The 23047-nt window shown below is 42.4% G+C and overlaps 1 protein-coding gene across 2 annotated transcripts in view; it reads right to left on the bottom strand.

Moving 5' to 3' along the window:
* Positions 1 to 550: 550 nt before the first annotated feature.
* The window catches only part of SULF1 (sulfatase 1), a 206381-nt gene continuing 183884 nt past the window's right edge, over positions 551 to 23047 (bottom strand). For both annotated transcript variants that reach the window (XM_089654284.1, XM_089654285.1), the window contains 3 exons: positions 19271 to 19413; positions 18422 to 18545; positions 551 to 3369 (listed from right to left, as the gene is read on the bottom strand). In XM_089654284.1, coding sequence (XP_089510410.1) covers positions 2582 to 3369; positions 18422 to 18545; positions 19271 to 19413 — 1055 coding nt within the window. In that variant the 3' untranslated portion in view covers positions 551 to 2581. The remainder of the gene's footprint in view (positions 3370 to 18421; positions 18546 to 19270; positions 19414 to 23047) is intronic.

Below are 23047 nucleotides of genomic sequence, written 5' to 3'. Positions count from 1 at the left end.
ACTCTTGCAGGTTGTGCCCATCAATCAAGATCTAAAGTTCCAGCTGTGTCCTTTAGTGAACAGAGAGCAATGCATTTTTAAGGATTTTATTTCCGTTTGTCATTCGCTTGAGTTCCAGTGCCAGCCCTAAATTTAGTTCTTCTGCAGCAGGCAACCTGTAAATGCAGCAGTCTAGCTTTCGCTGCACAATACACCTTCTGCCTTGTCATATACAGTTAGTCCTCTAATCAGCAACACTTACATTTGCTGAACAGTGTCAGACCACCGAAGATAGAATTAAGAACCTGCCTAAAATTCAGTTCCCTTGCAGTAGGCTAAAGATCAGGACAATATCAGTGGTCTTTATCCAGCAGACAGAAGTTTAACTTGAAACTACATTTGGGCTTTAAGCATAAGCTCGCCTATTTATTATTATTTTTATCTTGTCTTATCAAGTATTAATGTGAATTAGCTTAAATTAAATTGATAAATATATAGGTAGATAGAATATTTAGAAGCATATGCATGTATCAATCATAAAGACAAAAGTAAAAGGCAACTTCAATAAACGTTCAGAATTGTAAAAGTAAAGCACATTTTTATTTCAAGAAATGTTGCTTCGTGACTTTCCTGAAGTCCGAATTGTTCTATAAAAGTATAACATGATTAAAAAAAACACAGAACAAAGCCTATTAATCTGAAATCTATTTACAAAAAAAAAAAGAGTACTTTCATAACCATAAATATGTTTGTCAATGTCATCACATAACGTGATGTGTATAGCAACAGTTTTCAGTATATGTACATAGACCACATCGGGACTGCTCGGAAAAGAGAAACATTCAAAATCCCATGGAACAAACGTAGTGCTGATCTGCATTGCTGACATGGATAAGAAATATCTTGACAAAAAGGAAGAAAAAACGTATTCGTACCTGGATATGTAAAAACATTGAGGTAATTTGTAAATATGGATGTAACAACTTCAATAGTATACTTGTAATGACCATGTTTATGTATAGAGTATGTGCCATCTTTGCTGTTTTTGAAGCCTCTAGCTGGACCTTTTTGTTTAGTAAACCCCCCCCCCCCCCCATGTGGAATAATGCATTTATTCTACATTAGTGTTGCAGCTACCAAGGTGAAAATGGAATTCAAGTGTAAATAGACTTAAAGTGCACAAACCCTTCTTAGGCTTTGATGCAAATCCACAACAACCCTTTAAAGTCATATACTTACCTGTTCCTGCTCCACTTACTTGGTTCTGCACAGCCTCTTCTTTAAAATCTTAATATCAAGGACAAGTTTTTTCCATATATGTGTACCACAATCTATAATCATTGCAATGGAAGTCTTTTCTTTGCTCATCCCTAGCAGAGAAGGGACAGGTTGCTGGTTATTGGCTATTGAGGGCTGTTGAACATGGGCAAAAGAGCCCAGTAAATGTAAGTGCACCTTTAAAGCTCCTGGAACTGGCAAAACTTGGAAACTTCCATGTTACCAGACTGTGGAATAAGAAGCAGATGGTAAACTTCCATTAAAATGGGAAGTTCTTTTCACATTGTGCATAAATCAGTAGGTATGTTAGAAGAGGAAATAAGAATACATATCACCAGAACAAAGCTGGATTAATGTTCTCTAGATTTCTCTAGCATGCCAATCACAGAACGGGAGAAATAAACCAGTGATTCACAATTATGGGATAAAATCACATTTAATATGATACAAGTTAACCTTTTTGGGAAAGCAACTCATTTTCTCTGGATTGCACTTCCAAATTATTACTTTCTTTATTAATGGAGTAATACCCCTTGTAAGTCACTGATTTCTTAGATTCCCTCTCACCAGCAGATCTGTCAACTATTGTTCTACCATATTTTTACCAGATTTTGTTATCAATGTACTTATCCACGTCTGACAAATGCAGCTATCAGACACCACAGTAAGTGCCTGGGTTTAGTAGGTGGTTGGAGAATTGGTTGTACAACGATAATACTTAGATGGATAAAGTCACCTAACACTGTCCAATTACCTCTGACAAAATATTGATCAGATAGATTATCCTTGCACCACACACAAGGTGATTTTTTTTCCAGATTTGCCTTATCTGTCACCATAATCTCCTAACAAATCAATGGGACAACACTGATTTCCAATAAAGCATTCATTATGCGATTTAAAATTTATAAAACAAAATTGTAAAAAGCACCTTTCTGCAATTTTTTTTCTGGTCACAATAATATGTTTAGAAACAAAAGTAAAGAGGGAAAAAACATGGTGGTCAAGCTTAAAAGCTTTATAAAAGTGCAAAATTAGTTTACTAATTCCAGTGGTTAGAAAATAAAATATATATTTAGTGGGGATATAATTATCTGTGGTGTTTAAACATTTGACACATATGAGCCCAAATAGTGAAAAAAATAAAACTGTGTGACAGCGTCAAATTTTATGAAGTATTAATATTAATTATCAAGTATCTTATTGGAGTAATGTTTGAAGACTCCGTTGTCCATATTGTGAAAAGCAAAAAGCTGCTGGATGCACTGGAATGTCAAGTGCCACAGTCACTGGTTAAATTTAGCTTTTGTTAAAGTACATTGTTCTAATCAGAAGAAAGAGGGAACGAGGCACTGCCTTCCATATCTAAGTTTGTATTTGTTTCTCCAGAAAAATCTTTTGTTGGTTGGGCATTTGTACTCTCTTGGTCTTCAGAATCATCTAGATGATCCACAGTGGATATATTTTTTACCTGGGGAGCAATGGAATCAATAGGAAGATACACCTGGTCTTGAAATATATCTTCACTTACAAGATGAAGTTGCTGAATTTCTCTAGGGGTATGACTGACAGTCTGCTTGTCTAAATTCATTTTAGATTCTAACTCTGTGAGTCCATTTCCACTGAAGTCCACATCATAGTTGTCTAAAGAAACTTGATCTCTCTGTCTTTCAGTTTTGCGATCGCTCCAGTGTGCCTGGTTCCTTTGTTTCTCCTTGGGGAGATTGTTTTCAAGTTTTTTCTTGTGATTAAATATCACTGTGCTCAAATTAACTTCCATTTTAGGTTCCCTTTCTTCCGCAGCTACACCGCTAAATTCATCTTCAGAGTCAGCAGAGGACATTTCCACCAGAGCCGACGCATTGGAGGACACGTAAGTTCGTACAACCACAGTTGAATTTGATGTAAATTGTTTAGGGATATTGTTCAGCAGTGCAAAAACTCTATCTACATCCTTCAAGTAATTAGCCCAATCATCAGGACTAAGTCTATACTTGTTTCTGTAGCCATACAAGCTTTCATTAACGCTGTACAGATCTTCCAGTCCTTTCCAGTCAACATCCTCTGTGAAATTGGGTAGGTTAACCTTCCCATCCATCCCATAGTTGTCCCCTGTAAAAATACAGATGGTATAGGTCATTTAGTTCTGGCTCTAATTCAATCTTGAACTTTTTCACACGCTGAATATTTAAAATTCTAATTAAAATGGAAACATGTTAAATTGAGGAATAACATCAAAAAAATTGAGGTTAAAGTGTGTTTTGTGTCAATTATTTTCCACTCAGTAAACAGAATGAATATTTACACTATATTCAAATAAATTACAAACACCGGAAATCCATCTCAGCAAAAACAACAAAAAACAAAAAAGTAATACACAATTATTGCAATTGGAATATGCAATTTTTACCCAAATGCTGCTTAAAGTGAATAAATGATTTGTCCAGGCAGGGCAAAGCTACAGGCTGACTTTAATGGTATCTCCACCTCATCATCCACTCACATCCTCACCACCTCATTCCGCCACCAGAAAAACAAAGAATTAGGACTATGTAAATTCAAGCTGTCGGTTCTTTCTTAATAATGTACCAGTACTTAACCTGTGTTGAAATACGGAATTCCCATGATCTCCTACACACAACAAATCAGAAAAGGAAGGTACGCAGCCTGGCAGGCTCTACTGGATTGCACAAAACTGTCCAGGCAGCTTACAGGTGAAACTCGAAAAATTAGAATATCGTTGAAAAGTTCATTTATTTCAGTAATGCAACTTAAATGGTAAAACTAATATATGAGATAGACTCACTACATGCAAAGCAAGATAGTTCAAGCCGTGATTTGTCATAATTGTGATGATTATGGCTTACAGCTCATGAAAACCCCAAATCCACAATCACAGAAAATTAGAATATTACATGCAATCAATAAAACAAGGATTGTACATAGAACATTATTGGATCTCTGAAAAGTATAAGCATGCATATGTACTCAGTACTTGGTTTGGGCCCCTTTTGCAGCAATTACTGCCTCAATGCGCCGTGGCATGGAAGCTATCAGCCTGTGGCACTGCTGAGGTGTTATGGAAGACCAGGATGCTTCAATAGCGGCCTTCAGATCTTATGCATTGTTCAGTCTCATGTCTCTCATCTTTCTCTTGGCAATGCCCCATAGATTCTCTATGGGGTTCAGGTCAGGCAAGTTTGCTGGCCAATCAAGCACAGTAATCCCACTGTCATTGAACCAGGTTTTGGTGCTTTTGGCAGTGTGGGCAGGTGCCAAGTCCTGCTAGAAAATGAAGTCAGCATCTCCATAAAGCTCGTCTGTGTAAGGAAGCATGAAGTGCTCCAAAATCTCCTGGTAGACGGCTGCGTTGACCCTGGACTTAATGAAGCACAGTGGACCAACACCAGCAGATGACATGGCTCCCCAATCAACACAGACTGTGGAAACTTCACACTGGACTTCAAGCATCTTGCAATGTGTGCCTCTCCATTCTTCCTCCATACTCTGGGTCCTTGGTTTCCAAATGAGATGCAAAAGTTGCTCTCAACGGAAAAAGAGGACTTTGGACCACTGAGCAACAGACCAGGTCTGTTTTTCTTTAGCCCAGGTAAGACGCCTTTGATGTTGTTTGTTGTTCAGCAGCAGCTTGACGAGAGGAATACGACATTTGAAGCCCATGTCCAGGATCCGTCTGTGTGTGGTGGCTCTTGATGCACTGACTCAGTCCACTTCTTGTGAAAGCCCCCAACACTTTTGAATGGCCTTTTTCTGACAATCCTCTCCAGGCTGTGGTCATCCCTGCTGCTTGTGCATCTTTTTCTTCCACACTTTTCCCTTCCACATAACTTTCTACTAATGTGCTTTGATACAGCACTGTGGGAACATCCAACTTCTTTTGCAATTACCTTTTGAGGCTTTCCCTCCTTATGGAGGGTGTCAATGATAGTTTTCTCAAAAATACAAGGAGGGGGGGGCGCTCGTGAGCAGCAACCAGGATGGCTGCTTCCTAAATTAACTCCTCAGCCGCCGGACACATCGGCCGATTTTCACTCCTCAGGGGGGGTCCCTCTGTTTCCTCCCTGGCCCCCTGTCTCTCCAGTGCCCTGATGGGCAAAAAAACGCTGGCCGCCCGTGCCTCCAGCTCCCGGCAGGCTGCTCCGGAGTTTGCGGCCTACCCGCCGGCGATCGTGGCTGAAGCCGGGGCCTCGATTTTGGGCCGGCCGCCGCGGACTTCCAGGACCCCGGCCGCGGGTTCGCGGCTCTCCCCCGGGACCTCAGATGGAGCCCCAGCCGCGATTTTGGGTCCCCCGCTGTCACCATCCATAGGTGGGTCGGACCCTGGCAGTGTGGAGGACCTGGCACCAGAGCCATCCCTGCAGTCTCCCATCCCATCTCTGCGGGATGCTGAGCTCCTGCGCCGATTCAAATGTATGCTGCAGTCGGAGTTGTCCTCCGCTACCTCCAAGCTGGCCAACCGTCTTTCGCAGGAGATTCGCGAGTTGGGCAACCGGACGAACGACCTCGAAGATAAGATGGACGCTGCGGTCACGGTCATAGAGAATCACGAGCAGGATTTGTGCGACCTCAAGAAAGAATTGGCGGACGCGCTGCTACGGCTTGAGGATTTCGAGAATCGTTCCCGCCGTGGCAATCTGCGGTAAGGGGTATCCCGGAAACGGTCGCGGATCTTACTTCCACTGCTACAGCTCTGTTTCAGGAGCTGACACCAGCTATTCCCATTGACCGGCTTGAATTTGACCGCATCCATCGTGCTTTGGGCCCCAGACGACCGGATGGGCCCCCGAGGGACATTATCATCAAATTTACGTATTACCGCACTAAGGAAACTATTCTCTTGGCGGCCAGAAACAACCTTGACCTCAGCTTCCAGGGGCATCGCTACCAGATCTTTGCGGACCTCTCTCAGACCACTCTTCAGAAACGACGCCAATTGAAGCCCTTCACTTCGGTCCTAGTGAACCACAGTATCAAATACGCTTGGGGCTTCCCGTTTCGCCTCACCTTCACCTACCAGGGCCGCAGTCATTCTGTGGCTACGCCGGAGGAGGCCCATTCTCTCCTGGAATCCTTACACCTTCTTTCGCCTGAGGCTGCGGATCGGAGCCTGGCACATTCATCAGGATCCCCGGCAAGGCCGCTTCTTCCAAGCCGCATCTGGGAGCGGTCGTCCAATAGGAAGAGGGCCCTCCCTCAGACCCCTTCACGATCAAGTCCTTCCTGTTCTTCTCCGGGCTGAAGATGTGTCTTGGACTTCCCATGTATCATCTCACCGATGGACTTCCTTGACGGGACCGTGAGTTTGGCCCTTAGGGCTCCCCCAGTTTGTCAGCATTACGGGTTGGGACTGATATAGTGTGCCCCCTTGGGTTCCTTCCCTGGTTGGGGGGGGTCTCCTCATGGACTCAAGAATTATGACTTTCTGCTGTTGCAGCCTATTTTGGGCCTGGGAGATGGTATTCCAGTTTTTGTTGGTAGCACGGAGTGAGGGCTCCCTCTGGTTTCAGGGTGGGAGGTTGATCTGGTAGGCCCGGCTGGGTGGGAGGGGGTTGGCCCCATGGTTCTCTGGGTTGCTATGGGGAGGTCATCACGGTTGCCTAGCTCCTGGGACCTTTAGTTTTATTGCTTTGGTACCCCGTTCTATTGTGTTTATTGCCTTATTGCCCTTTTGCCCCCTGGGGACTTATGTTTCTGATGTTTCCATTTGCAGCCATGTGTCCGGTGGTAGAGCCACCCCTAACTGGTATCCTTCATTTGTAGGATGCACGTCACCATTGGCGTGACACGATTGCACTATTGTATATTCTTTTTGTGTCCTTTTCCTTCTTTCTTTCTTTGTTTTTTTTTCTTCTTTGGTTTTTTTTTGTTTTTGTTTTCTGCAGGGTTCCGGTATGCCACGGTCCGATCGCCATTGGGAGCGGAAATTGCTAGCTGCTTTATGGTTTGTTCTGCTGAGCGTGTTGCTCTGATGCCGCCATGGCCTCGCCCCTTTTGAAAATTCATTCGCAAAATGTTCAAGGCTTCAATTCGCCTCAGAAGCGGGCTAAAGTTTTTCATCACCTCAAATCGCAACAAATTGACGTGGTATGTTTACAAGAGACCAGGTTTTCTCAGTCCTCCGCCCCACATTATCTTTCACCTCACTATCCCACCTTTTACACGGCCTCGGCTCCTGAGAAGCGTCGGGGTGTCCTGATCGCTTTTAAACGCAATCTCCCCTTTGTCTGTGCTAGGAATATAGCGGACCCCACGGGCAGGTATCTGCTTCTGCAAGGCACCCTCTGGGACCAGGAGGTTACTTTTGTCTCTTACTACGCGCCTAATCGTTTTCAGGATAAATTCTTTTCACATCTTTGCACCATTGTTTCCCGACACTCTAAGGGTCTCCTTGTTGTTTTGGGGGATTCGAATGTTACTTTGGATTCCGCAATGGATAGGCGCTGCGCACGGGGGGCGGCCCCTTCTCATGACTTGGCGCTGGAGGAACGTATGCGCTCTCTCCTGCGGACAGCGGGGCTGGCGGACGTCTGGAGGGAGCTTCACCCAACGGAACGGGACTTTACATTCTATTCCAGTCCTCATGATAGTTTTTGTAGAATTGATCATATATTTATGCAGGTTCAGCAGCTTCCCTTGGTCAGGCGGATAATTATTCCCTCCTCGCCTTGGTCGGATCACGATCCCTTGGTACTTCTCCTTGCCCTCTCTGGGTCAGAACGGCGCCCTTTTCATTGGCGCATCAATGATTCTTTATTGACCACTCAGGCTACCTGCCAACAAATAGAATTTTTTTTACGAACATACTTTACGGAAAACGCGGGATCGGTCTCCTCTGCAGTGCCCCTATGGGAGGCGCATAAGGCCACGGTGCGGGGTCATGTTATACAGCTGGCGGCGGTCCGGAAGCGGGAGCGGGAGCGCCGACTTTTGGAGCTTCATTCTCTCCTGGCCTCTGCGGATGCGCGTTGGAAGTCATCTCCATCCGCGGCCCATAAACGCGCTCGGGACGCTCTGGCGGCAGAGTTGGACTTACTTGCCTCTTCGGAGGCAGAACGGGCCCTGCGCTGGACCAAACACAAATTTTATTCCTGTGCTAATAAGCCGGGCCCGATGCTGGCCAGGAAACTCAATTCTGTGGGGAAACCCCATAAACCGATTCGACTGCGACTTCCTACAGGTGGCTGTACTTCTAATCCCCAGCAGATTGTTTCCCGTTTCTCAGACTTCCTTTCACGCCTCTACGCTAAACCAGATCCCTTCCCCGTGGCTCAGGCAGAGGCATTCTTTCAAGATCTCCGACTTCCTGGGTTATCCGAGGCGGCACAGGTGGCACTCAACGCCGGTGTCACTGTACCAGAAGTGCTCCAAGCTATCAAATCTTTACGGTCCACCGCGGCCCCAGGTCCCGACGGCTTTTCCGGTCTTTATTATAAGAAATTCTCAGCCTTGTTGGCGCCCTTTTTGGCTGAGTATTTTAATGCGTTACGACAGGGCTCCTCGCCCTCTCCAGATGCGCTTAGAGCGCATATCGCCATGATTCCTAAGACGACTGATGATGTACAGGAACCGCAAGCCTTCCGGCCTATTTCTCTTCTTAATGAAGACCTGAAGATACTGGGCAAGATCCTTAGTTTTCGCATCAATAAATATTTGCGTAGCCTGGTCCACAGGGACCAGGTGGGGTTCGTCCCCGGGAGGCAGGCGGGTGATAACGTCCATAAGGTGGTCCATCTTATACATTTTCTGCAACAACGGAAAATCCCAGGATTCTTACTGTCTTTAGACATCTATAAAGCTTTTGATTCTCTATCCTGGGAATATCTGCGGTTTGTGCTGTCTCGTTGGGGTTTTGGGGATTCTATTCTTTCTTGGATCCAGGCCTTGTATTCTTCTCCTTCGGCCTCTGTCAAATACGCTGGGTATTTTTCAGATCCCTTTCCTATTGGGCGAGGGACAAGACAGGGTTGTCCCCTGTCCCCAGCGCTCTTTGTCCTGGCGCTTGAGCCGCTGGCTTTAGCGCTTCGGACCGATTGCAATGTATCGGGGGATCCTTACGCGGGACAGGAATTCAAACTGAATCTTTTTGCGGATGATGCCCTCCTGACTCTTACTAACCCCCTGACGACGCTTCCTAATTTGCAACAGGTTCTTGAGCGCTTCTCCTTGATTTCGGGTCTCCGTATCAACTTGGATAAGACTATAGCCCTCAATATTACTTTGGCTTCGGATTTGGTTTCGCGCCTACAATCCCACTTCCCTTACAAATGGGCTTCCTCTTCTCTTGAATACTTAGGCGTTCGCTTGACCCCCACTTATGACTCCTTGTTTGCTGCAAATTATTATCCATTGCTTAGCTCTCTATCCTCTCTTATGCATTCTTGGCAATTTCCGCACCTGTCTTGGATAGGACGGGTTAATTCGGTGAAAATGACCATCTTGCCGAAATTGTTGTATTATTTTCGCACACTCCCGGTGCGGGTTCCCCCTCATTTTCTTAGGTTGCTTCAGGCGAAGTTAATGCGTTTTATCTGGGCCGATAAGCACCCCAGAGTATCCAAAAGTACGCTTTTTGCCCATAGACTTCAGGGTGGTCTTGGGGTGCCTAATGTGACTAAGTATTATCAAGCGAGCCAGATTGCCCCGCTGTCTATGTTGCACGCCTCTTCCGACGTCCCCCTCTGGGTCCTGTTGGAACTACCTAATTGTGCCCCTATCGCACTGTCGACGCTTCTATGGCTTCCCCCTGCCCTGCGCCCTATGGCACTGAGTCCGATGTTACTTCATGGCCTACAAGTTTGGGACTCGGTACGTTATTCTGGTGGTCTGATGTCACCTTTTCTGCCTTTGCTACCTATTATTAACAACCCTCTTTTCCCGCCGGGTTTGGATCACCCAGGGGCGTTTTCTTGGTGGGTGACTAATGGTTTTTCGCAGGTGCGACACTTTTTGATTTTTCGGTCCTTTCCCACCTGGGACTCTCTTCGGGAATCCCGGAATATCCCCCCAGCGGAATTTTTTCGATATCTTCAATTGCGACACTGGCTGCTCTCGCTGCGGGGTACTTCTGCTTTCCCGTACCAGAAATCTGCCTTTGAACAGCTTTGCCAACAGCGTCCGGGCGCTCCGGGCCTTATATCCCTTCTTTATGCAGCTCTGAACAGACGCTCATCGCATACTTCTCTTTCATATGTTGTTCAGTGGGAGCGCGACCTGGGAGTGGCTGTGGATCCGGAGGACTGGAATAAGGCCTGGTCACTCATAGCTAAATGCTCATTTAATACGACCACACTGGAGGCAGCCTATAAGGTTTTGTTTCGTTGGTACTGGGTTCCGGCTCGGTTGGCCCGGGCTAACCCTGCCTGTAGTGATCGATGTTTTCGGGGTTGTGGTCATCGTGGTGATGTATTGCATATCTGGTGGTCATGCCCGAGACTGTTTCATTTTTGGTCTCGTGTATTTGGCCTCCTTTTCACTTTGTTCCATCTCTCCATACGCCGGGATGTTCGGTATGCTTTGCTTCATTGCCCCATACCGGGCCTCTTGGCTCACCAGCAGAAGTTGGCTTCCTATCTGTTTTTATCCGCCACTAGAACAATTGCTCAGGCCTGGAGGAGTCCGTTTGTCCCTCTTCAGGGGGTGCGGGATCGTATGACCACTATGATGCTCAACGAACAGATGTCGAGTATCCGCAATGACTCCCAACGTAAATTTTTGAAAATATGGGAGCCGTGGTTGCAATATGCCCTTCCCTCACTCTCCCCGGCTAGTCTGGGGATGTAATGGCGTTCGGTGTTGGCGCTCTTGAATCCCTGCTCTTTGCTCCCCCCCCCTTTTTTTTTTTTTTTTTTTTTCTTTCTTTTCCTTTTTCTCTCTCTCTCTGTTTTTGGTGTGACTAGGACAGCTGCATTTAGTTGTTATAATCAGTTACATTAATGTTTTGTAACTTATGTGCCTTTGATAGCCCCTGCGTGGGCGTACCTTTTGCCCTGTTGGCATTAGAGCATTGTTTTTCCCCTTTTTTTTTATTTGGCATTTTGTTTATCTGTGCAATTGATAGCCCCTGCGTGGGCGTGTTTTACTGCCTCTGTTTATACTGTTTAAAAAATTTAATAAAAACCATTGAAATAGAAAAAAAAAAAAAAAAAAAAAAAAAAAAAATACAAGGAGTGCAGCGCTACATAAAATTAAATGGCAGAGAAAAATAAATAAAATGCAGTAAAATAATATTAAAATAAGTCCATTGTAATATCAATATATGGATTCCTCAGTCCACAGTGAAATTTCAGACGTTGTAGGTGCAATCCGGCCTCCCGTTGTGATAATATAAATAGATTGCCTACTCACCAGAAACCCAGTAAAAAAACGCATATCTGTATCACATGCATCCTAGGATCTTGAATAAAGACAGCCCGGAAATGGAATCCTCTGATGGTCCCTCAGTGGTGATGGCATCACCCCTACTGCAGATGTGTGTTTACACGAAACGCGTCTAGGAGGAGCCCCTGCATGCTTTGACGCTACGCCGCCGGATCAGGAGGTCCGGCGGCCCACATTAGATGTATACTGGTCAGTGCTTTTGGGTGCTTTTACTGCTCATAGCAGTTTCATAGCAGTTTCATACTATATACAGTCATTTATGTATGTATCTCTGCTCAGATTTTAACGCAATAAATTTACAGTTTTAAATACTACACCATGAGCACCTTTATTCTCCATATCTGGCACTAAGCCTCCATGTCTCAGCCCCAGTGATTTAGGCATCGCTGCAGACTTGATGAAGTAAATACTTGGAGACCAGATCGGTATCCTTTTCTTACACCACTGAGGGACCATCAGAGGATTCCATTTCCGGGCTGTCTTTATTCAAGATCCTAGGATGCATGTGATACAGATATGCGTTTTTTTACTGGGTTTCTGGTGAGTAGGCAATCTATTTATATTATCACAACGGGAGACCGGATTGCACCTACAACGTCTGAAATTTCACTGTGGACTGAGGAATCCATATATTGATATTACAGTGGACTTATTTTAATATTATTTTACTGTATTTTATTTATTTTTCTCTGCCATTTAATTTTATGTAGCGCTGCACTCCTTGTAATTTTGAGCTTATTAGAAAGGTTTTGTGGTTCCTTTTAGTGCATTGGTCGCTTGTCGGATTGCGCTCACTAACTTATATTTTCTAATGATAGTTTTCTGCACAACTGTCAGGTCAGCAGTCTTTCCCATGATTGTGATTCCTACTGAACCAGACTGAGACACCATTTAAAGGCTCAGGAACCCTTTGCAGGTGTTATGGCTTAATTAGCTGATTAGAGTGGGACACTTTGAGCCTAGAATATTGCACCTTTTCACAATATTCTAATTTTCTGAGATTGTGGATTTGGGGTTTTCATGAGCCGTAAGCCATAATCATCACAATTATGACAAATCACGGCTTGAACTATCTTGCTTTGCATGCAATGAGTCTATCTCATATATTAGTTTCACCTTTTAAGTTGCATTACTGAAATAAATGAACTTTTGCACGATATTCTAACTTTTCGAGTTTCACCTGTATGGTTGGGAAGAGCACAGGACCTCATCAATACAGTGATTCCTTGTCCAGTGATTGTGGGTGACCCAGGAAGCTGCTTAGCTGTAGATATTAAATAGTGGTGTCCACTTCTTATTACATAGTATGGCAGGGGTGTGTAAATTCTAAGTGTGGCTTCACAGAAAATGTAAGATACTTAGGCAGGTAAACAGATCACAGGTATACCGTATATTTTATGTGTGTGTTTATATGGCTGCAGTTCTGGCCTAAATCTTTTTTTATTAATTTAATAACGAAAACAAAGGAAGGCAGCTCAGTCAGTCTAAGGTCCTCTGAGTAAGTAAAATTGTACTAAACTTAAGTGGCAGGCGGAATGCATACAATGTAAAAAATGTTGTCTACGTACAGGGCAAACTTCTACAGTGCGTCATAACCACAATAATGCTGCTTTCCACGCAGATGTTTTGTGATTTTCCTATCAAAGTGTCAAACTTCAGACAAACAGATTTTCTCAAAGCAGATACTGGAAGTACAGAGCTTTAAAAAATGTAGCCTGGAGCAAACTCATAATGGATGTTATGCAAGTATCTCATCTAAAACTAAATTCCCTGGCTATCAGCACAAACATCTTTAAAGAGCCAGAGAGAAAAACGAGCACTGTCATAAGACAAAGGCAGATGATCATTACATACTGTGCTCCCCAACATGAATGATTCTCCTGGCAAAAGAAGATTACATGAAAACCTTCATAAAACTGCATTTGTGTTTTAAAATAAAATAGGCCTCATAGATCTACTGTCCCCCAATCTTGCTGGATTGAGATCTACTGTCCCTGATCACACTGGTTTAAGGTATACTGCCCTCTGATCTCACTGCATTGGGAGAAGACTTTCATCTCTATTGGTAACTTTAGATGAACCACATTCTGGTGGCTGACACACTTTTCTTGTATTTATGGTCACTTCTGGGCAGTGGTAGATAGTCACCAAGGAGCCTCAGTGCAAAACCAATTTTTGGTTCCCCAGTTCAACTACTGGTCAAGTAAAATCACGAGTCAACTGTGTACAGACTGATAGCTAGACAGAAGTCAGCTGTGTGCAGGTCTATAAGACAGTGAGAGGGGACCTAGCAACCATCTGACCATATCTAGTATATATGGACACCCTAAGTCTCAAAGGGCCCTTTGTGCAGCCACACAGTATGCACAAATGGTATTCATGCCCTTGATTTTTGGGATGCTTGGCTGCTCTTCTACTCCTCTTCTCTATACACATTAGCATACTCTCTTTAAAGCTACCAGCATGCATGTTTTTTTAAAGATGTCACAATAAACTGTTTAGCACATAAGGTCCGCCCAGGGGCGGACTGACTATTAGAGCACTCGAGCACTGCCCGAGGGCCCAGGGTCAGTAGGGGGCCCCATGAAATGCCCCTGGTACCTTTTTATAGGCTTTTTTGGGTATGCTGTGAGTGTGGGCAAGGACACAGGGGCCCCATGATCCCCAATTGCCCGGGGGCCCCATGAGTTGTCAGTCCTCTCCTGGGTCCGCCATTAGCTTAGGCTAATATTGGCCATACACAATGTGGTTGATTTACTAAAGGCAAATAAACTGTACACTTTGCAAAGAGCAGTTGCACTCTGCAGGCACAGTTGCTCCAGAGCTTAGTAAATGAGGTAAAGCTTAACTTTGCAAAGAATACCCAATTACATGCAAGGAAAATAATAAAAAACTGTATTTTTGCCTGTGCATGATTGGATGATGGAAGCTCATTTACTAAGCTATGGAGAAACTGCGCTTTCCAAAGTGCACAGTCTATCTGCCTTTAGTAACTCAACTCCATGGACTGTGTACTTTGCAAGTACAGCTGCACTCTGCAAGTGAAGTTGCTCCAGTGTTTAGTAAATGGGATGAAACTCTGCTGATTTCCATCATCAAATCATGTGCACACAAAAATGCTTTTTTTTAACATATTTTTTATTTTACTTGCATTTGATTGGATATTCTTTGTAAAATGAAGCTTTACCTCATTTGCTAAGCTCTGGAGCAACTGCACTTGCAGAGTTATTTGCCTCTAGTAAATCAACCCTAATGGATCTAAGCTACCATTTGGTCATTAAATAGCTGATTTTCCCCCTCAATCTTTTATGCAACATGCAAGAATAAACAGAGAATGGTAATGTACAGCGCTGAGCAAACTATTGGCGCTTTATAAATACTGTATAATAATAATAATTTTTGTTAAAAGCAAACAAATAAAATCTTCTAATGCCATTGCAAGAGATGCCACTAAATGTTGCTGATAGCAATAAAGTGATGTAGAAATTGAGGAAAGGGCAGCAATGGCTCCAATTCATCAAACTTAAGACATCTTAAAGAGCACTTAAGGCATCCTAAATTTGCCTCTCAGTCAGTTTTATTGCATGTCATAATAACATGCTCTTTGGCAAGCCCTAAGTGCAATTGCAGCTTGATGAAATCGGGGCCAATGAGAACATCAGAGGAGTACAATTGGTAAATCTTTCTGCATTCAGAAGGAATAAAGCTTCTGGCTAAATCAATAGCTCAGTATTATTTTACAGAAGGGCAGTTTCCGGATCATCTGCTATAAATGTCAACCTATGGTTGCCTAACTTAAAGAGCACCAGTCACATCTAAGATTCTGCAAGAATTTTAATAATCAGGCTTTATTTAATACTTTTATTATTTTATGCAGGCTTGTGTTTAAAATATTTCATTACATCTCCATATTTAGCTCTGTGTGTTGCTGCCCTGTCATCTGCCTGCCCTTGCACACTGTCTCCCAACTCCTGAGAGTGCATAACAATGTAAAATAACAAAGTCTTGTAATTTAGAGGAATATAGGAGTATAAACAACTACAGGGCTCTGTTATTTGACACTGATGTGCACTCTGTGTAGCTGGGTGACAGTGTGAGAGGTCAAAGTTTGGCAGGTTGCAAGTGTCAGACTTCAGATGACCCCTGAACTCCTGACTCTCAAAAAAGTTGTATATATTGTATATCAATAAATATATCTCATAAATAAACCTGCACAAAGTTATCTAAAACTTGGCATATGTCCTACTGCGATAGGTTGTTTTTAAAGGGAAACTAGCCTACCCTCTAAATTTATAGCTGAAGCACATACTTACAATTGTTTTATCTATATGGGGGCATGTCATAAACAGGGTGAAAATATGGCAATAGAGTGACAGTGACAATTCTTGTTTTCATGGTCCAACCTAAAAAGTGCAACTGTCAAATACATGAAAGGTTGGAAAACCCACTGCTTACTCTAAAATACTATTTTATACTTCTATACATTGTTTCATGCATTTGCAAAGCATACAATGGTAATATACATATACAGCATTATAAAATATCATTATATGGAGATGCAAAATAATAGTGTACACACAGAGAAAACACAATGCACAGGCTTTCTTATCAGTGGCGCATCAACCTAAACATTATGTGAATTGGATGTTGAAAAATCACAAGTCGCAAGCATGAAATGACATATATGAGCTCTTGCTGTGAAGATGAGATGAAGTGAATCATGGTAGCCAGAGACCACTGACCAATACGAGGGAGCCATAGTTAGAAGTTGCATGCACCAAACGCTATGCCATGGGCCACATGACAGAATACACACATTAGTTGGAATGGGCTGGATCATGCAATTATTCGGGAAGAAGCCGCTGGACAGGATAAATAAGAAAAAGGACATATACCTGTGTGGATCATAGGTTCGTCCATCTTTACTTCCTGATATAGGAAAATACAAGAGTAATGGTTGTTAACTTCTAGAAGAGAAATCATTCACCAAATACTAGATTGCCAACTCTTCTTAAAAGATGGTTAAGGTGTACCTATCATTGAAATTATTTAACTCAGCAGCTAATATAATATTTGCTATCAAGTAAATGGGACAGTCCACCCAAGACTGATAGATGCTAGAGAGCTAATCCAGATAGATTCTATTATTTCTTGGAAGAATATTGGTGAGATGCCTGTGCTGGAGCTCCTAGGTGAGCCTGCTGCAACCAATATTTGTGGTTCCCACTTTCCCTGCTGCTGGATTTTTCATTGATCTATATAATGGAGATTGAGCAAAGAACTGATGGGGCAGGCAAAGGTGGGAAGTGGGGGGGGGGGGGGGGAGTGAACACCCAAACTCCCAGGTGGACAGGAACAGAGTCAAGAATTAGGTAAGGATATCATTCTTCCAAGGCATTAAAAAAGACATGGGCAAATCTTGTGTGCTTCTTTTCTTGAACACTGGGTACTGCAGGGGTCAAACTGGTGGCCCTCAAGCTGTTGTGAAACTACAAGTGCCATAATGCCTCTGCCTTTTGGAGTCATGCTTGTAACTGTCAGTCATGCAATGCTTCATGGGACTTGTAGTTTGGCAACAGCTGGAGGGACATTCATTTGACACCTGTGGCATACTGGGATATGGCATTGTAGCCCCTCCTGTTGCATGTCATGCAATTTGGTTATGTTCTGAACTGTTTTTGTAAAATTTCAATAAAAATCTATTAAACCAAAAAAAAAATGCATGGGCTGGCTCAGCCCATTATGCTCCACCTATAACATCACTTGTGGGTGAACTTGACCTTTATTTCTGTGCTTCATAATATGCAATGGGGCTTATTTACTATATTTTCTAAATAAAAACTGTGTTGCTCCATAGCAGTTAATCAGACTGAGCTTTCATTTGCAAACAAATTTGTTACTACAGGGCAACACAGACAGTTCAGGCTTTAAAAACTTTGATATAAGAGGGATCATATAATGATAGCATAATGATTGTGGCCATAGTCCTGGCCTAAGCTAGCTCTGTGAGACAATCAAAGCTGCTGACTGGCCCTACTGGGGAGTTGGAATTTTTACCAGGTATCACCATCTGGTTTTCCTGATGTTACCCAGATGATGCTCCTCAGCAGTGGCTCAAAGTATAGGACTGCTTTAAACTGTTTTTAACTACATTTGGTGGATTTGCCCATTGGGAACCATTGGTATTCTAAGACCTAACTTGACTAGAGAGAGCAAGCATGCTAGGATTTACCACAATATAGGCACCACCACTGTATGAAAGCAATGCTATATATTTGTAAATGGCTTTGACACTTCGGCTTTCGTAACTCGTTGAATATAGAAACAAAATAAAATGGTGTCATTCAAGATACTTATTGGTCTCATTTTCAATTGGCTAAACATATGCAATACCTGCAAACATAAAATTAGTGACCTGTAAACTCTCTTTTACTAGGTACAGCTGATATTAGAAGGCATACGGGCTGTGTGAGGGGTAAGCAGGTTAGTTAGCAGCCCCTGGCTACAGTCAGTCTAGTAGTTGTTAGCTCTGAAGCCAATGCTGTAAATAAGCTTTGCTGTTTGTGTCAACCTGTTATTATTAAACCTGTAAGAAAGAACTGATCAGGCCAGCAAGTTATTATTCAGCAATTTTAATTTTTAGCATTTAGGCATTTTTATAATTCAACTGCTGTAAATAAATAGGATGGTTTTACACTTATTAGGCTGTCTTCAAAAAGCCTTATGTGCTAATCGTGGAATCTACTGAAAATGTACTGAAAATTACCTGTTTCTAACCCTTTTGGCCTTGGATTGCACTGCCGATGACCCTGACAGCTTCTTAGCTCCATCAGCTGTACATGAAGCTGATTCAAAACTCCTCTCTCCACAGTATGTACAGCATTTGTGAGCTGTAAGAAAAACAGCAATGCACATGAATACATTGTTAGTGATGGTTCAAAGGGCTGAAACTGATGAGCAAGCTGTACAAACTGTCTATTTAAGTCATGTTTAATAATAATACTAATTCACTCTTTGACTTTTACAACACTCTTCTCATTGGCCTAGCATTACACAGAGGCTATCCTCCCTTCAGTCTATCATGAATGCTGCTTCCAGACCATCCACCTTACTTAACCACTCAGTTTCTCTCTGCCAATCCCTCCATTGGCTCCTGCTAGCCCAACAGCATATAAAGTCACCCATAACTCTGCCCCCAGTAACATTAACAACCTTATCTCAGACTGTGCGCTCTACTCCTCCCAAGAACCCCTGCTCTTGCTCCCTTTTCACCTCCCTCCATGCTCGCATTCAGGACTTCTCTAAAGCTTCTCCTGAGCTTCTCCCATCTTCTGAAAGTCCTTATCACAATCTGTCTGGCTGTCTAGCGCTTTCTGCTTGTAGGTGACTCCTGAAAGCTCAACTCCATTATTTCATACTTTCATACCTTCAGCTTAGACCAATATAAGTATGCATAGCACATTCTCGAGGGGCTACTGGGGAAGTGAACAATCAAGTTTTCATAATTACTGATTGCTGCTTGAATCAGTTCCACGATTTGGTTTTATTGGGTCATAGCTGGACCTCCTAAAGATAACTGCAAACTGTCTCTAAATAAAAACATTTGTGTGTTTACCTGGTAGGGATCGAGGTTCATATCAAAGTACTCCAAGAAACCCGTGGCAAATTCACAAAACAGAAAATTGTGGGTCTCGTTGACTGTTCTCAAACACCAGTATGTGTTATTATTGGAACTAGTACAGGCACAGAAAGACCCCACTGTAAAGAAAGAGGACAAGCAGATTGTATTTTAATATTTTCTATCTATCAATTACAATAAAAAGTGAATATTTTAATAGATTTCACTAATAAGACACATGTGCATGTATAAGCCATATGCTGTGATATGGTCATCATGCAAAACATACATCAGTCAATAGGATCAGCAACATAATTGCAACATTCATAAGTATCAGAACTTGAAATTACAACCTGAACAGACTTTACAGGACAAACATGTCCAGGAAAAACATAGACTTGCATTTTGGGGCCTCACATGACCCTTAGGGGCATAGGAAGCTGTAATCTAGTAATGGTGGACTTTGCCTTTTACATCTATTTCCTTTCCTCCTCAAACAGATCAGTGAGAGGATCATACCAGGGAGTCTTTGATCTGATTTGGCTTTGTGTTTCATTTCTGTGTGAGGCAGGATTTAAAGAAATGTCCCCATGGGATTGTGGCACCCACACCCACCATGTTATTGTACTAAGGGGTTCAATGAAGAGAAAAGCAACCAAGAAGCACTGAGTTCATACAAAGTAGTGAGAGGATAAAAAACTTCACAGAGCTCATTGGCTCAGGTTAGGCTGCTCGCAACTGACAAGGCTGATCTCCAGTGGGTACCCCAGCAGGCTACCACAAAAAAAGCATGCACTAATGGAATGAGTGCCAGACCAAAGCATAAAAGAGTCCAAATACATTTATACGTACATACTGAAAAAATCCAATGTGTATTGGGGGGGGGGGGGCTTCTGGACTTTTCTATCTTTTGGTCTGGTACTTCTTCAATTAGTGCATGCTTTTATATTGAACTAAGGGTAACCTCCCTCATAATGTGTACTGTTGGTATGTGTGCTTAGTTGTGGTGTTGCCTCTTAGCAGTTTCAGGATTGCTTGACAGCTATTGCTGGGCATAAGAACTCCACCTTTCTGTCCTGATTGCAGATGGCTGTGTGGCCACTGACGTTTACACTGAAAAAACTGACACCCAATCAAGTGCATCTCTTACCTTTACATAAGTCAGACTCTTAACAATTCTATCAATCAAGTCAGGAAACCTTTCCCTCCCTCCCCATACATTGAGGAGAGGGAATATGGAGGGGTATTGTTTCTCACATTTTTGGGTGTATAGTGCACATCAGTTCTTATATATATGGTCTGGTAACTAAGCATGGATCTGGGAATTGGTTATATTTTTGGTTTATGATTTGTTTAATAACATTATGGTGAGGTTTTAAAGAAAGATTTAAACTCCAACAAAGGGCGGCAGCCATAATATTGCCACACTCCTGCATTGTGTCTTCTTTTACAATGTAACTTACAGCATTTCACAATTGTTTATTGTACTATCGAGTTTAGTGGGGCCTACAATCCCAAGAAAGTATGTATCAATAAATGATTTTATGAAAGTGGCTGTGACATGTTATTGATGGGCTGGGGTTTGTTTTAAACTTTTTGTATGAGGCCTTACAGGCTGAATTACAGCCATTGTTAAAGGAAACATGTCCTGAAAGAAACAAAGAGGCTGCAATGCTTGTGAAAAAGCTAGCCGTGCTAATTCATTGGGGTTGATTTACTAAAGGCACAAAGGCTGTTCTCTTTGCAAGGGAAGTTGCACTTTGCATAGGAATATTTCCCTTAGTGGTGAAATCTCACTTTACATGGAATACCCATTCATGTGCAAGGAAAATAAACAACAGAGTTTCACCTCATTCATTAATCTCTGTGGAAAATTCACTTAGAAAGTGAACAGTCAATTTGCCTTTAGTAAATCAACCTCACTGGCTCAGTACTTTCCAGATGATTGATCTGGTCCTGGTGTAAAAATCAAGAATACGGACATGTGTCAGTGACTCAGATAATACTGTAGACAGAGTCAGTTGGGGCTGGGCAATCAGAATTTTCAGGAGGCGAACAATGACATCCTCTGCATTTCACTTAGTGCAACTTCCCTTTAAACTGTTAATGTTGTTCTGGAGTGGTTTTTACTTATACAGCATATACTTGTATTTCCCATACTGACTGAAGCACTAGATTATGAATATGGATGTAAGGTTTTCATCCGATCCAGCTATCCATTATAAAAAAAAAATATTTATATATATGTAAAACACATGCACATGTACACACTCCTGTTAGTTAAGTGCAGAAATATTTTTACTCTGATTATCCAAGTCATATTTACTTTGGCAATACATTTAGCACAGACTTCATTTCCCTCATTTCTTTAATTAAGTCCATGTAAAGTACACACACTCTGTACAACCTGATTTCTGGAAAGGTTTGTCACAAGACATTTTAATCCCAGCAGTTGTGCTGTGTTTAATTAAAGAAGGGTTTAAGCAACAAGTCACATGAACTGTGTAACAGAAAGCTGAACTTTGTAGCTAGAACTTTATACAGACTTTATTAAAATGGATCTACAACCCAAACTTTTTTTAAGTTGTAGATAGAATGGGGAGTTTAATGTCTTTCTGGGGTTCTGTTAGTGAGATTTCCCCTCACTTCCTGTCCTGGGGGACAACTTTTTTTTACTTAACAGGAAGTGAAGGAATCTTTCTAAATGGAGCTTTCAACAGTAGTAAAACCTTACAGGGGTTCTAATCTTCCCCTGCTCTATCCAAAACTAAGAACATCATTTTGCCTATGATACACTTTAGATATTGATGTATTTCAATTGTTTAATGTTTATTTAATGTGTTTATTGTGTATCAGAGATGCTTTTCAGATCTGCTGTAATTCCATCGTCTTGATTGGCTGGCCAAGGATGACGTAACTCCTGAGTACATACAGGATTTCATTCATCCCAGACAACCAGCAGAAGAAAAAGGGAAATAGGAAGGTAAGATGCCTTTATTGCAGAAGCAACATTTGTTATAAAAAAAAAAAAAATTAAAGCAGATATAGTTCTACTTTAGGAAACTGAAAAAAAGTAATCAGGACAGCATGTTGAAGTCATCAAAGATTTACAATTTAAAGGAAAAGAAACCCACTACCAGGACTCAGTGGTCCTTTTGGGGTTGGACTAGTATCAGAGAATACATCCTATATACCCACATGAATGTCCTCCATGGATTGATTGTCTTTAGTTAGGTGCATTGTTTAAAATTATCACTGTTACTCACAAAACATACATGTCCCCAGTGTATATATCCATTGTGTTTTAACACTTAGCTGAAAAAACTGATAGAAATAGAATATTATTTATATAAAAAATGGAGGATGGTGAAGGCATTGCCTATAGCAGCCAACTAGGCCTTGTTCACATGGGCATACATAAGCATACACGTGTGACGGTCATGTTTGCACCCATATTGATGGCAAATAGGGAGCAGCTGCTATTTCCCAATTGATATGAATGGGACAGCCTGCACGCCAATGCACAGGAACATCTGTGTGGATAAACACGGCCTCACATAGGAGTATGCTTAAGTAAGCCTGTGCGAACAAGATCGGTGAAACGCGTTGACGTCACATTTCAGTGACATCACAGATGGCCATGATCCACTGGGGCATCCCACATACTTGATGGGAGAAGCAAACAGGCATGGACTACATGTTAATCAACTGGAAACATGTATAGCGGCATAGAGGTGTAAGCTACATCCTACGGTTGGTAAGGATATATATTGA

The sequence above is a fragment of the Staurois parvus genome, unplaced genomic scaffold, assembly GCF_062004578.1.
Source record: "Staurois parvus isolate SC_StPar_1 unplaced genomic scaffold, SC_StPar_1.0 ptg000748l, whole genome shotgun sequence".
NCBI lineage: Eukaryota > Metazoa > Chordata > Amphibia > Anura > Ranidae > Staurois > Staurois parvus.
Note: the sequence above shows the minus strand (reverse complement) of the source record. Positions and strands in the feature narration are given on the sequence as shown.